General features: G+C 33.6%; 1 protein-coding gene across 1 annotated transcript; it reads left to right on the forward strand.

The window, feature by feature from the left end:
- Positions 1–2,358: 2,358 nt before the first annotated feature.
- Positions 2,359–16,520, forward strand: LOC138712243 (waprin-Thr1). The gene is made up of 4 exons (XM_069843810.1): positions 2,359–2,504; positions 11,274–11,348; positions 11,803–11,973; positions 13,293–16,520. Exons 1-4 carry the CDS (start codon positions 2,501–2,503, stop codon positions 13,385–13,387), a joined length of 345 nt encoding a protein of 114 aa, XP_069699911.1. The 5' UTR covers positions 2,359–2,500; the 3' UTR covers positions 13,388–16,520.
- Positions 16,521–16,705: the final 185 nt, after the last annotated feature.

Here is a 16,705-nt window from a genome sequence, read left to right on the forward strand (position 1 = left end):
TTTGCCTTTTAATCAAATTAAGTTTACAGCAGGCTTTTTAATAAGAAATTGGCAACCACAAATTCAATTATTAAATAAATTTAAAATAAACACAAATTATGTTGTGCCTTATTATCTCAGACATAGACGTAAGCTAGACACGTAATTTAAGTTTATGGAAAGTTTTTAATAATACAACGACGAACACAATATATTAATTATTACCAAATACACACAAAACATATCATAACTTATTATCTCCAATATCGACGTCAGCTAGACACAAAATTCAAATTAATAAAATGAGGAACACAAATACAATAAATTAATGTAGAATAACATAAAATAAATTATGCCTTATTATCCAAACATCAACTTTTCCTAGACACATAATTTAAGTTTACAACAGACTTATTAATAACAAAATTACGAATACAAATTATTATACTTACTGGCTTTTAAGGAACCCGGAGGTTCATTGCCGCCCTCACATAAGCCCGCCATTGGTCCCTATCCTGAGCAAGATTCGTGCCAGAGAATCAGTCCCATTCCGAGGCTTATTTTGAGGTTTCATAACAAGCTGTTTTTTACAGTGATGGGTTGTTAGCCCTTCGCCCAACCCCCAAGCTGGAGTACTACCCCTCATATTAAACGATTTTAAAATAAACTCAAAATATTACACCTTATTAGCACATATACAGTCTATATACAGTCACGAAGCTTGAGTTTTGAGGGTGCTAGAAACAATAGACTGTGACGGTACTATTTTGCATTGCCTGTAATGAGGCGATATTAGCGATCCTAGTGGTGAGCAACTATCTAATGTTTGCATATTTACTACGTATTGAGCTTCGCGACTGTATATACTAGACTCTGTTATTAGCTCATACCTCGATGTAAGCTAACCTCGTAATTTAATTTATAGCAGGCTTTTTAATACAGATTAATACATATTGAAATTACGGTATTATAAAACAAACAAAATTTCTCGTGCCTTATTTTCTCAAACATCGTCGTGAACTAGACACGTAATTTATATCTACAACTGCTTTTTAAATGAGAAAATTATTGTAAAACAAACACAAATAATGTTATGCTTTATTGCAGTACGTTATCAAACATCGACGTAAACTAGACACATAATTTTACAGTAGGTTTTAATAACAAAATGAACACAATTAATATCCTAATTGATTGTAAAATAATCAGAAAATATATTATGTCTTATTATATCAAACATTGACGTAAGTTACACATGTAATTTAATTTCAGAGCAGGTTTTATAATAAAATGGCGAACACAATTTAATATATTATTATAAGTTATTATTGTAACATAAAAATAATAGAGACTTATTATCCCAAACTTCGACGTAAGCTATACAGGTAATTTAATATTACAGTAGACTTTAATAATAAAGTGATGAAAAATATATTAAATTATTGTAAATAAACACAACAAATGTAATGTCTTAGACATTACGACAGGTTTTTAATAATAACATAATGATGAACACACTTTAATACACTAAATGATTATTATTTTATACAAAATGTGTAATGCCTTATTACTGTACTTCAAATATCGATGTAATTTAAAGATAGTGTACTTTTAATAACAAAATGACGAACACAAATTAAATATACTTGTATTAATAATGGATTGTAAACATACAAAAAAATGCTATGCTTTAGACAGGTAATTTATGTTTACAACAAACGTTTTAATATGAAAATATGAATACACATTAATATATTAAATTATTAAAATATATCTTTCATGTTTGGTGAGAACATAAGTCAAAAAATGGTCTTTTTTTTTAGCTGAAAGCACAGCTCTATATAAAAAAAGTTTTATTTCGTTTGGTATAGTCGTGATATCTCCATCTAATCTTATGCTATTTTTATTCACAGTTTGTAACTAGAATTATGATTTCTATAGGAAAAGTGAAAATAAAAATGCTTGTATCCCAAAATAGGTTTTTTGGAGTTATCATGTTTTACCAAACATCACAGATATATGTAATGACTCAGGCACATAATTTAAGTTCATATCAGGCTTTTTAATACGGAGTAACATGACGAACACGGATTAATACATCAAATTACTCGTATTATAAAATTAGCACAAAATGTCATTTCTTATTACCTCAAACATCGACATAAGCTAGAAATTTGAATTTTCATTGTGCTTCTTTACTTCCATCTACAATATCTAGGAATTTATCGAACCCAGAATCACCCTGAAGAATCAGTATGGAAATTAAGTCACAAAATAAGAAGATTGTACTGCAATGCCATTTATGGTAGGAAGAACAATCAATTGCGCTCATAATACAAACATCCTTGTCCTTACCCTGCAATTTCGCCCTCATCTTGATTTAGCCGCGAGGACTTGAGACGTAATGGTGTGAAGGTCGCGCACTATAAAACATAATATCGCGCACCTACAGAAGCAAACTTAGTAGCCGTCAGAGAGTACTGCAGCACTGCACACTCATCCGGAGCAGACATCTAGTGACATGGGTACAGTATTGCTATATTTCCTATCTTAACTCTACCAAGAGCTTTAATGTAAGCTAATATAAATGGGTAATTGGTAGGCAGCAGCCTTTAGGTGAAAACGACCCCTATCTTCCTTACGCGTTGCATATACAACTGCCTACGTATTTATCATAGATACATGAATTTTATAATACTTGAAGTGTGTCTGTGCTCATGTTTGCATATTCTATCAGAGTGTTTAACGCATCCAGAGAGCAAATAGGAAATCTTTCTGCAATCATTACGGTACTGCTTTCAAAAGTCCAAAGAAAAAAATGTACCGGTACCGGTACGAACAGTTCAATCTCAATAAGAGAAGTAGTGAGGGGGGATTTCCTTGCGTGTAATGTCTATACAGGAATTAGAGTAAATACATAAGTAAAATTTTCTGTAAAATCTAAATGTGTCTAATGAACGAAATTAAATCCTAAGCTATGAATGAAGTCAATCCTCCAACAACAACGACAATAATAATAGTAATAATAATAATAATAATAATAATAGACTAATAATAATAATAATAATAATAATAATAATAATAATACATCACACATTCATTATATGAGGTCTCGCCACCCTCATTGAATATTATCACGACTACTATGAAGTAGTCAATGTGTATTATCACCATTAATTCGAGAAAAATTCGTTCCGGCACCAGGAATCGAAGCCGGGACCTCTCAGCTCTGCGCGCTGAGCGCTCTTTCCAACTGAGAGGAGTTCGACCGGCAGCGTGGATCGTGTCCCGGCATAGCTCAGTTGGAAAGAGCGCTCAGCGCGCAGAGCTGAGAGGTCCCGGGTTCGATTCCCGATGTCGGAACGAATTTTTCTCGAATTAATAATAATAATAATAATAATAATAATTCATTAATCATAATGTACTATTAAGGAGTCAAGCGAAGAACTGTTTCTGAGCCGCTGACAATAATATTACGTATACTGAATATAAGCACATAATAATATCCCGTAAATGTTGATATTAATCTATCTGTAGTCTATGTGAGTAATGCCAACCTGAATTAACTCCATTTTGTTACTCGTGTAGTGTGCACGCGTCTGTTTCGCTTCCATATCAAAGCACAATTGAATAATATTATTTTTAAAATAAATTGCATTCTCACCATGGACTATAATGAAACTCTTCCAAATAAGTTATGTATACCGGGTATTCCGAAATGTGCATACTCGGCCTATATTGTGTAAATCCTGGATGAAAATGGAGACGGAAATATTAGTGACAAAATTTTGTCCGAAAAATTTTTATTGTACAATTGGGCAACACTGCACAACATAGTAGTTTACTGTAATGTAAAGTTTACCGTATTCATCACTGTAGCTGATAAGCAATGTTGCCTCATTATTAAAAATTCTTCTGACGAAATTTTGTCTCCTACATTTTCGGCTCAATTTTCATCCAGGATTCACACAATGTAGTCCGCATGCGCGAGTTTTGGGAGATACTGTATATGCGGAAATCACGGCCGAATTCTAATGGTGTCAGTGTAATTTCCTTTCCACCAAATATTTTCATTTTTTCTATTAAGCCTAATGTAGGTCGAATTTCAAATATATCTGCTTCCATGAGTGATAAAGATATATAATAAAGTTGGAAGGAGACGACGACTTCGTTTCATTACTTGATGTAAGCGTAGATTAGCAGAATTTTGTGAACAGGAAAATGTGCTAAATTCTCCTCGGTAGTGTAGCAGTTGCCATGCTTGCTACTAGAGCCGAGGTTTGGGGTTTTAAACTTGGCCCAAAATGTTGGATTTCAAAGGACGCTAAAAATATTAAACATGATGGCATGACTTCCTTCACAGAGAAAAAGTTGATACGAAGCGGGTAAAAGAACCTCTTCTTGAATAAGAGAGCAGTTCACACTGTGGCGGCGCAGTGATACGGATTTCTCACATATTTAAACTATCCAATTATTCGACTTTTTAAAAATTATATGTACATAAGCCTGGAACAAGACTTTTGAGTGTTTCACTATTTGCTGCAATTTAACATCTCCTTAAAATTAGAACATTTAAGGAGATCTTATGTCTGAACTGTTACAGAATGTAACTAGAGCGCATACCTACTCTAACGTATTTCATTGGACTATTAAAAATGGAGGGAAACTAATTCTATAGTGAGAGATGTAATATAATGCTTGTTGTTAACAACGCTAAGTTCCGTTTTATTAAAGAATAATTAAAATCAGGAGAAAAGCGAGTTGGTAACTTATACAATTGTGAACTTGATATGAAAGCATTGAACAGACAAATGATTAGTGGCGCTGTAATAAGGAAGGCCACAGGTGATAGTTGTTTTACAAAACAAATTGATAAATTAAAAGACAGTCAAAATACAAGACTTATACTTCTGTAGAAAGTTTTCTCTATTTTTATAAGCAGACAATGAAGGATAAGAAGTAACTCATTTGGATAAAGTAGATCAATTTGTACGGTACCCGTTATTTGAGTTTTATATAGTGACCATAACATTGAAAATTATAATGAGATTTATAAAATCTTTGAGTATATTGCTACGAAATCATAATTCACGGAAATATTTATAATACATAGACAATGAAGTAATAAATGCATTAAAAATTATATAATCAACCAACAAACCTAATTACAACAAAATTATATTAGCTTCTTATGGAATAAAAAGTCCGTATTATATCGTTTATAGTAGTGTTTATTTTTTGGATCTACTTTTTTTTTTTAATTATTCCGATGAAGTCTGGAATTAAAATATCCTTTTCGCATATTCTAAATAAGAGAGTAGTGAATTCATGTAGTATCCATTTCGCTTAGAGGTAAGAGCGGAGTTCGCTGCCGTCTTTAGCATTCTGTCCACCGTTATTCAAAAGCTAAATTATGTGCGATATATTATGAAAGTTGGTAACATAGTTATGCACTTACAAAAGATTTTTAAGGAATCCGGAGGTTCATTGCCGCCCTCCGGTCCCTATCCTGAGCAAGATTAATCCAGTCTCTACCATCATACCCCAACTCCCTCAAATCCATTTTTATATTATCGTCCCATCTACGTCTCGGCCTCCCCAAAGGTCTTTTTTCCTCCGGCCTCCAAAACTAACACTCTATATGCCTTTCTGGATTCAACCATACGTGCTACATGGCCTGCCCTTCTCAAACGTCTGGATTTAATATTCCTAATTATGTCAGGTGAAGAATACAAGCGTGCAGTTCTACGTTGTATAACTTTCTTCATTCTCCTGTAATTTCATCCCTCTTAGCCCCAAATATTTTCCTGAGCACCTTATTCTCGAACACCTCTGTTGCTCTCTCAAAGTGAGAATCCAAATTTCACCCAACCATACAGAACAACCGGTAATACGACTGTTTTATAAATTCTAACTTTCAGCTTTTTTGAGAGCAGACTGGATGACAAAAGCTTCTAAACCAAATAATAACACTCATTTCCAATATTATTTATTCTGCGTTTAATTTCCTCCCGAGTGTCGTTTATATTTGCTACTGTTGGTCAAAAATATTTGAACTTTTCCACCTTTTCAAAGGATAAATTTCTAAGTTTTATATTTCCATTTCGTACTATGTTCTGGTCACGAGAGACAATCATAGCTTATATCCTGTCTCTCGGAATTTACTACCAAACCTAAGTATTTTCTTGCTTCAAGTAAAATTCCCGTGTTTTTCCTAATAGTTTGCGAATTTTCTCCTAACATATCCATATCATCCGCATAGACAAGAAGCTGATGTAACCCGTTCAATTCCAAACCCTTTCTGTTATCCTGGACTTTCCTAATGGCAAAGTTAAAAAGTAAAGGTGACAGTGCATCTCCTTGCTTTAGCCCGCAGTGAATTGGAAAAGCATTAGACAGAAACTGGTCTACACGGACTCTGCTGTACGTTTAACTAAGACACATTTTCATTAATCGAACTAGTTTCTTGGGAATACCAAATTCAATAAGAATATTATATAGAACTTCTCTCTTAACCGAGTCATATGTCTTTTTTAAATCTATGAATAACTGATGTACTGTACCTTTATACTCCCATGTACATTTGGAATTTTACAAACTTGTGATTTCTCTTTCTCTAGCGACGTATGCAAAAATTATAGATTTAATATATTTCATGAAATTAGTAAGACGGAAATTGATATCCCACAAAATGAGATGATTTTTTTTAAAATTTAAACATATTTCTATTTAAAACAAAATTATTGACCTAAACCATACTAAAAATTATGAATTACGAGTAAATACGGTAGATTATAAACATGTTATTCACTGAGTGTAATAAAGATTATTCAGGTATAAACAAAATATGATCGACATCTGACAAGAAGCATTGCCTGCAAGGTGATAATAATTACGTAAGAGGAAAACTTTCAAGGTCTGAGCTCTCCGTAGTCACGTTGAATGAGCAGATGAGGTTGAAGAGATTTGGAATCACTATCACCTAGTTATAGAAGACTGTGAATCCCCGAGTGTGTTGCGATGTTTAGAAAAGCATTTTATATTACTATGTAGGTATTGCAATATTAGATCAAACAAAACGCATTTCAAGAACCCGATGGAAATCTGAGTATTCAGCATCCCTTGTGTCGAAAACAAATTTTTTAGCATGTCGGACTATCCGTATTTCTTTTACTCTGTTACTTAATGGCGTTATATCAACTATCAGATTATATAGTTCGCTGGAATTGATAACAACATTAGTGAGACGGTATTATGCGAGATGAGACCGAAGATTCGTCATGTGATTACCTGGCATTCACCTTACAGTTGGGGACAACTTCGGAAAGTACCCAACCACATAATCAGCCCAATCGGGAATCAAACTCAAGCCCAAGCGCAGCTCCGGATCAGCAGACAAATGCACCTACCACCTGAGCTACGCCGGTGGCTTCCCACTCTTCTTCTTCTTCGTTCTCTTTCTTGGCCTCGGGTTCAATTCAATGATCCCATGTAGCCAGCTAAATTCTCTAATGTAAAATTGTATTCTCTTATGTACTGAATAAATAGCACTGAAGTACCGCACCGACCGGTGACTAACTATTTAAAAAAAAAAACATGAATGGCTTCCCACTCCTATTCCTACCTTCCCCAATTTCGAGGGTCGTCCCGAACAGTAATTGCAACGTGTTTCATCACTGAACAGCTGTTTGCACCACAGAATCACAGTGAACTTGTCGTAAACTACTTCGCAGTACAGAAAGAGAGGCTGTCTGACTTTATTTACAATCAGACAGATAAGTTAACTCGTGTGAAGTATTTGTACAGTATTACTTACTTACTTATGGCGTTTAAGGAGCCCGGATGTTCATTGCCGCCCTCACATAAGCCGCCATCGGTCCCTATCCTGAGCAAGATTAATCCAGTCTCTACAATCATATCCCACCTCCTTCAAATCCACTTTGATATTATTCTCCCATCTACGTTTCGGCCTCCCCAAAGGTCTTTTTCCCGCCGGTCTCATTATCAAATAATAAATTATTTCATTATTATAACTACGCACTGTACCTGTTTATCATTCTAACCTTTTAATCTCCATTATGTCTTTTAATATTCCCACTTTGGTATGTCAAAGACTTCTCAAATTTTAATACCAGAAGTTGCAGTTTATGTATAAACTAGGACCATGAAAAGTTTCGTGTCTAAATTTACGATTCTCAAGAACATATGCTGTAAATGTCATTGATCTATTGCGTTCACATTCACATTAACTACTGTACTTACCGCTTTCTTCTTTTACACGATCATCAGGGAATGTAGATTCTCTACGTGAAATTCTTCAAGACCACCAATATATAAAATCCTAGATATACATATATGTACTGTATATGAAATTTTAATTGCAATATATAATGAATTAAGAAATTCTCCAGCATTAACTATACCTAGCCTACGATGCACATATCTACACCATAACTATTAAACATAAGAAAAACGTAAAGAACAGAAGAGAAACGTGATGCGCGACTAATTTCTTGCTGTCCATCATTGCTCTGACGTAGGCGAGTGGTACATTGGTTTCCGATTGGTAGATGGAAGGGTCGTTGCTTACTCTATAACAAACAGTAGGGTAAAACAGAGTATATAATCCCATTTACCTTGCGCTGTATGTCAACATATCCCCCACTGGAATTGAGACACGTCATACCATGTGATCAATTTTTGTATCCTTGTATCGTAGAAGTCAGCCGCTTGGGATCGGAACCAACGTTTGACAGCCGTCTGCACACTTCTGTCGATTCCATGATATGACAAATGTCTCAATTTCGGTGTGAAAAATAGTTCAACAATTGCTGTGCCTGTTTCAATAAATTTTTCCAATGAAATTGTGTTTTCTTCCTGTTAACGGCCCCTGGCGAACTTATTTTATTTTTTACGGCCCTCGTAATTGCGGTCGAGTGACCAAAATTTGTATAAGCATTTCTTTTGATATTATTAACATGGTGAAAGGAAAAAAAATTAATTTTTTATCTGGCCCCATCAGAATGTTTGCTTGTTAGCGACAATTTCAGCTGCAGAATACTGGTGTATCGAGTTAGCTCAGTCAATAGGGTGGCTGGCTACGGCTTTAGGGAGTATAAGTTCAACCAAGATGAACACAAATGTTTCTTTTCACTGGCATATACATGGTTACCTACTTTAGATAAAGACAATCAGATAAATTGACTCGCTGGTTCTGTACGGAGTTTACTGCGAAATGTTCGAAAATGGTTTCAAATCCCAGTGAGTTCAAGTGAAATTTACGGTGGAAAAATATTGTTTTGGCAGATTTTCTTACAGCACTCCCATTTCCCCTGCCATCACTCAAAATTCTTAATTACCATCACATTATTGATATCGGTACAGCATGAGGACCATACTTTTTTTTTACTAATGGCGGGTACTCGGCTTACCATACGTTATTCACTCATATGAAGCCAGTTATGTACACCAATTTACCAACAGAGTCATCGCCCAGGGTGCGCCTTAGAATGCCACAGGGGAACCGAAGCTCCCAGAGAAAACTCCTGTATTACCTGGACCATGGGCTTGCCCAACACAAGTTATAAATCAGGGTACACCAAAGATTGAATCTGAGTCTACAGGACTATAAGTCCAGCGCTCTAGTCACTAAACCACCATAGCAGCTCCCATACTCTCATTCATCAGGATTTTATTTTGACTCCATCATTGTACATAACGAAGTAGACTGATTTCATTTTATTTTCACTTATTTGATCACTTTAGTTGTTTAGCTAATGTCACCCATTACACTTGTTGTAGCTAGTTTTACATTTTACTAATTTTGTCTTATTTATTGTCAGTTTTATCAGGGATACATAGGAAGCCTGCTTCGTTACTTGATTTCAGTTAATTTAGAATTAAAGATTATTCAAGTATATTGCAAACAAAACTATGCAAGGTTTATTCAAATTAGAGACATATTATTATTTTACATAAAATAGTCCCTTTCGTTTTCTGTCTTTCCCAATTGACACCATGTTTTCTTCTGAACTTCCATGAAGCTTCTTTTGGGATCCATCGTATGGTCTTAGATTAATGTTAAAAAGAATAATGATCAACACAAACTTAAAAGCAAATGTCTTTTAAGAGTTCGTCACCAATTCTCCAGGGTAATGCATAATGGCGCCAACATTAAGATAGAATGGGCCTTAAAATCTTAAGGGGAATCTAAACTTCATCTTAATTATTAATATTCCAAATTGGCACATCCAGATGTCTTTAACAACAATAAAGGAATAAGTGAATTCAATGGAATTGCACACCAGAAAATAGTTCGAGTGATATTCCATCATCAATAACCAATTGGAATGCTTGACTTGACTTTAGCTTATAGTGGCCCATTTTGTGCGATGATTGTCCAAGTCCTACAGGTGGCCTGAATGACATTCCAATCTCCAAGACTTCATCAGTCTATTTTTAACTAAAGTGACATCACAGCCTAGTATATACAGGCACGAAGCTCAATACGTAGGGAATATGGATCCATAGATATTGCTAACCACTAGGATCGCTATTATCGCCTCATCACAGGCAATGCAAAATAGTACCGGCACAGTCTATTGATCCTAGTACCCTCAACAACTAAAGCTTCGTGACTGTATATACTAGACTGTGTTGACATCAAAAACTTTTTCCTTGAATTTTTAACTATGTCCTGATTGTAACTATGCAGAATAAAATATTACCATGGCAACTAAAACTTACCACTAAGTAAAGCCTGCATGGTATAGTCAAAAAATAAAGTACAATAAAAATGTAAGGAAAAAGTTTTTGATGTCAATGTAGATTGTGAGGTGTATTTTATAAAATGTCTTAAAGTTATGTGGAATGCCCTCTGAGCACGAGTATGTAAGTTACTCTTTCTGGGGGTGCTAGAGTGATTAGTGATTATTATATAAAAAAAAACAACATGTATCTTTGTTCTAGCAATAAAATATTGTTATTATTCACATGTAAAAAATACATAGATGCCGACTATCTCCTAGTGTTATGGAAGTCCATGCATAAGAACTCCTAGTTCAGCAAATTCCATTGCTCGCTTGTTAAGAGACAAATTTCATACAGCTAAGAAACTCCATTCTGAGATTTTTATAACATGTTACAATATTTCTGAAATATTTCATAAAATGATATTTCATAGGCCAATAGAGAAAGTGCTAGAGAGTATAGTTATGCCCTGGGGCACATGAGCTATGTGGAGACATTTATGTAAATTTTGTGATAATCAAAATGACATTTTTTCTTGTACACAGATATGAAGAGGGCAACACTCGTTGTAGCACTGTTGCTGATGTTGACGTTTGTAACTAGTGTTTTATCTCAGGGAAGTAAGTATGTGTATTTACGAGTATTCAAATATGTATAAATAAAACTAATCCAAAATTTTATGGGTTAATGTAAGTTACGGCTAGAATTCGGACTTGCGTCCTGATGACTGCATTGCAGCAGTCAACGAGCATGGCACAGTCCTGCCCCCTGGCTGAGGGGGATGTGCTTCATGGACTAATTCTTAGCAAGAGATTTCCCACCCCAATTGTAGGTCAAGTCCCGGTAGTGGGTTACATTCTCTTTTAGGCATCTCTTGTTCATAATTCTGATTATTATTATTATTGGATGGCATAATCATGAGTGAGAAAAGTCACCAATAGGCTTGAAGTTTCAACACCATTGAACAAAGACACTATAACACATATACAATTTACATATTTTGTCCTTTATAAGTTCCCCCTTTTGTTTCATTGTCGTAATTTAGAATCTTAATTTACTTTGGTACATTTTCAGGTAAAAGTGGACACTGTCCATTGGCGAGGACTGTTACCAACTGCATGAACCGATGTAAGTCAGATTATGATTGTTCCTTTAGCAAGAAGTGTTGTCCCAACTCTTGTGGTTCTACATCATGTGCAGACACTAGCCCTGTGTCTACAGGAACTGGTGAGCGTGATAATCCACGTAAGTATAGCTCCAGTCAGTGGACTACCGACTGGGGAGGTTAGAATTAAACCTTCTTCTCAGAGATTAAAAAAAAATTATGATATTAAATTCAGCCATCTTCATCACAAGTAAATGACACTTTAGTAAAACTTATGATTGCTTCAATCTGATATTCGTGGCATTGTTTTTATCTTATATTAATTATTGCTTTATGACTAATAAAAATTTGTTCTCGCATATTATATCAATTTCACAGTCAGTAGTTTTATGTCATGTGTGTAGAATGTGACGATGTCGATATAGCGTTTTTCGTGTACAGTAACTGTTTCTATTTATTTCAATATGACATATTTATGAATAGCCTTTTATATTATTTTGTCTAATGAGTTCAAAAAAATGCATTAACGTAAGCTTCATGAAAAGAGAATTTTAATTTTGTTATTGTTTTTAAGAAAGAATATTTGACGATCAAATAATACTGGCAGAAGGAAACAAGTTATGGTTTATTTAATGATGCTCGCATTTGCTGAGGTTATATCAGCATCGCTGGTGTGCCGGAATTTTGTCCTGTAGGAGTTCTTTTACATTCCACTAAATCTAGTGACATGACTTTGTAGCATTTAAGCACACTTAAATGCTATCGACCTGCGCCAGCATCGAACCTGCAACCTCGGGCACAGAAGGCCAGCACTATACCAACTGCGCCACTTACGGCGACCTGGCAGAAGATCATGATGATATTAAATATATGACAAATAAATTGAAGTTTACAATAAGTGGAGTGTTGAAGTATGTATTGAGAAAAGCACTATGTGGTTATTTGAGAAGCTAGTACAGATTTGGTCACAGACACAGCAATTAAAAAACATATAAATACATGTATGAAAATTCATATATTATTTATTTTTATATTACATTATTTATTGAATTCCATCTATTGAGATAAGGAAAAAGTCTAGACATGGGCTTGATGAAGCCCTTTTTCCTTTCACAACTGCAGTTCAGTAATTTTGTTAAGCTTCTGTAATAAAGGGGTTAAGGTTCAATAATTAGCAATCACTGTGAGATTCATGACTGACCAAGGAGCTGAGTACTTTGGTTTTTCCTTCATTATCTCCATAAATTAACATACAAATCTGGATAACCACTGTAATTAAAAAAATTCCGTCACCTACTGTATATAATTGCTATAGTGATGCTGAGTAGACACTGAAAGTGTCATCACATTGTATACAAAATAAGTAAATATTGTTACATTTAGTTATAAAATCTGAGTAAAAAATTCATGATTCTGTTCACAATTTGACTCACATTACAATAACTGTCTCTTTCAACAGGTAACTCTGCATACTGTGGAAATGTGAAATGTCACAGTGGAGAGAAATGTGTGCTCGATAAAACAACGAAGAGGCAAAAGTGTGTCCGTGGTTAATCACTTCATAAAGTTGTTGATCGTCCAACGAAATTATAAACGTTGGTTTCCATTTGAGACTAATTCATTGGCTCTTGTGAACTGATTTCAGCTTAATCTAGAACCCAGTTTCAACTTGTGCACTTTGTTCAGTTCGTCCTAAAGTATCATTACTAGCGACAAGTAAACTATGAAATTTCATATTCTAAACCATTCCTGCTAGCAATATGAGAACAAGGATCTTGACAATTCACCATGTGTATAATGAAAATAACGCCAAAAATTTGTTCACACTTGTATGCATAATGTTCTGGTTAATTTTTATATTTCATAAGAATCTCTATAATGTAATAGTTACATATCACACACTCAGTAAAATAAGTCGGAAATCGCATATTACTTTCGTGCATTATTTCCAATAAAGATTTTGGTACCCATTTATTACAATATTTTTACAACAGTATCTTACTGGATATAGCATATCTTTACAAATCACAATTTTCAAGCTATGACACTATTTCACTGGGAGTGCGAATTGTACTGTAGTTCCTTACTATGTTCTTTAAGGGTATATGTACGTGAACGACCACTAATATTATAAAAAAATGCAAGCTCTAAATTCTAAAATTTTTTAAGAAAATGAACTCACAATAGGACAAAAATTACAAGGTACCACAACAAGACTTATTAGAATTTAAATACCTGATAAAAGTATAAAAAAAGGTTACTAATAATATTTTTCAAACCAGTTTTATCAAAGTATGAAAAAAAAAAAAAATCTCCAGTTACATCATTTGGTAACCATAACATTGTTATGGTCTGTCTGACATCTTTAATATTTTTCCTGCATGTAATAAACACTTATTTCTGAAAAGTGGACTACTCTCAGTCATGTAGAGTTATTTATTTTAATACAATTAATTTTTTATTTGTCCCATATAAAATATATTAAAATTTACATCATGTTTTGTGATCTAATTTTTCTCTTTTCAAAGAAATGGGTATTATTGTAGTCTACCTTTTGCATAAATGCATGTTAAATCAGTGTACAAAATTTCAGTATTCTATCTCTAATGGTTGTGGAGTTATGAAATAATATGTGTGAAAGTCTTCAAATTTTGGAAAATTTAATTTAAAGTAAAAAGTGAATTCTAAAAAGTATTATTACTAACCATTTTTATACTTTTATCATATATTTCAGTTCTAATAAGTCTTGTTGTGGTACCTTGTAATTTTTGTCCAATTGCGAGCTCATTTCCTTACAAAATTTTAGAAATTTAGAGCCTGCATTTTCTGATAATATTTGTGGTCGTTCACGTACGTATACCCTTAATGCAATATAATATCAATACTTTTTAATATTTTCATCAATTTTGTGATATTTATATATAGCTCATTTTCAGATATATGAATATTTTAATTAAATCGAGAGATACAGTTTTAGTTTTCTTTATTAACATTGAACGGCTAAGTGGGCATCTATTACGGAAGAAAGTTCATTGCCATTACTGTAAAACACTACACACCTCTTGCTTCTTAGTGAAAGCATGCCAATGCAACCCACAACATATCATTGCTCCTTAGCGACAGCGGGTTGATGCAACCCATAACATATTAGTATTGCAAAATAATGAAGTTTGAATATTGGCGTATATGCATTCCATTCAGGATATTACTAATGTCTTGAGCAGCTAGGTTCTACGCAGTTATATGGATTCTACAATCCCCTGCCTTTCCTTTCAATTCAAAGATTTCTGTCCTCTTCTAAGATACTTAAAATATCTAAATATCTCACATCAAATTTATATAATTAAATTTAAGTATATAATTTTAGCTGTCTATATTTTAATTCTAACACTGCTGTCACTTTCTAAGGTTCGTATAATGAAATAAAATTTTCATAATTATATTTAGGTACTGTACATAAGTTTAGTCTTCCATATCTTAATTCTAACATTGCCGTCCTCTTCTGATGTGCCTATAAAACGCCTAAAAGAGTGTTCTGGAGCCTATTTTAGTATTTTAAAATATACTGTAGGTGCTTTTTTTTTTTTTAGTTAAAATACAGTATTCAAGGCCTACTCATAAATATGGACAAAATCAGTGAATAACTTTCGTGCTATGAGTGTGGGGAGGTGGGCAGACAGAATCACGAAAACCACTTATTCGTGTTTAGTGATTATTTATTATTATTATTATCATTATCATCATCATCATCATCATCATCATCATCATCATATATACATAGTGTTCTGCCAAATGGCATTGCAAACTCAGTATTCTTCAACCTTTTTCTATTTTCTGCCTTTCTCTTAGTCTCCATATATTATTATTATTATTATTATTACTATTATTATTATTATTATTATTATTATTATTATTATTATTATTATTATTATTATTGTCTGCTATGGAAACAGCAGCTACAGTAGTTTCATTCCAGAAGAGAATATTGGACTCAAATATATTGTTATGAAAATGAATGCATGAAGTTATAACTGCATCATTCTAATCTCAAAAAACGTGTCTAAAGCTAACACAGAGTTCGAAAATCTTTCTTGTAATGGAACTTTCTTGTACTAGGGTATCTACCGAAAATGTGAAACAAACATTGGTTACTTTTTAGCTACCACAACTTAATTATTCTATGTACGACGAAAAACAATCACATTTCAGTCACCTTACAATCTATCACAAGACTTGTTCCTTAAGTTCTCTGACCTTCACTTCAATGGACACGCAGCCAACTTCTCTCTCAGTCTTCTATACTGTATTATACTCATATACGTAACTGCTGACTATTGACAACTGCAACTCAAGCCAAGATTAAAAATAAGTGAAGCAGAACAATACGCGTAATTTCGATACCATGATAATTCGAGTCTTTTAAATTCGTTACATTTCATTTGTTATCAACTGCTTAAATTAGTTACTTTCATTACCGGTAGACACCCTGTGTCTAGTATATACTAGTATCATATTGCATACACTGTTGCAATCAACTTCTGCATCTGTGATAGTACCTTATTAATTAATTACAAACTGCCCCCCACTGAGGATAGTCCTTACAGACTCCATATATACTCAAAAAATTAAGAGAGATATGTAAACACAGATTATTAAATTAAAAAAAAAAAAAAAGAAACAAAGAAAAGGGCATGAAAAATTACAATTGCCATTAATATGGCATCATGTGATTAATCATTCATTACTGTACTTGATTCACATTGAAACTGAATATCAAAAGAAATGCTAATGGAATACTCATTATTTTATTTATACTTGATGTTGAAACTTTCATCATGAAGAAATTATAGAAACTAAATGTCAAAAACCATA

This window comes from Periplaneta americana, chromosome 13 (assembly GCF_040183065.1).
Source record: "Periplaneta americana isolate PAMFEO1 chromosome 13, P.americana_PAMFEO1_priV1, whole genome shotgun sequence".
Lineage (NCBI taxonomy): Eukaryota > Metazoa > Arthropoda > Insecta > Blattodea > Blattidae > Periplaneta > Periplaneta americana.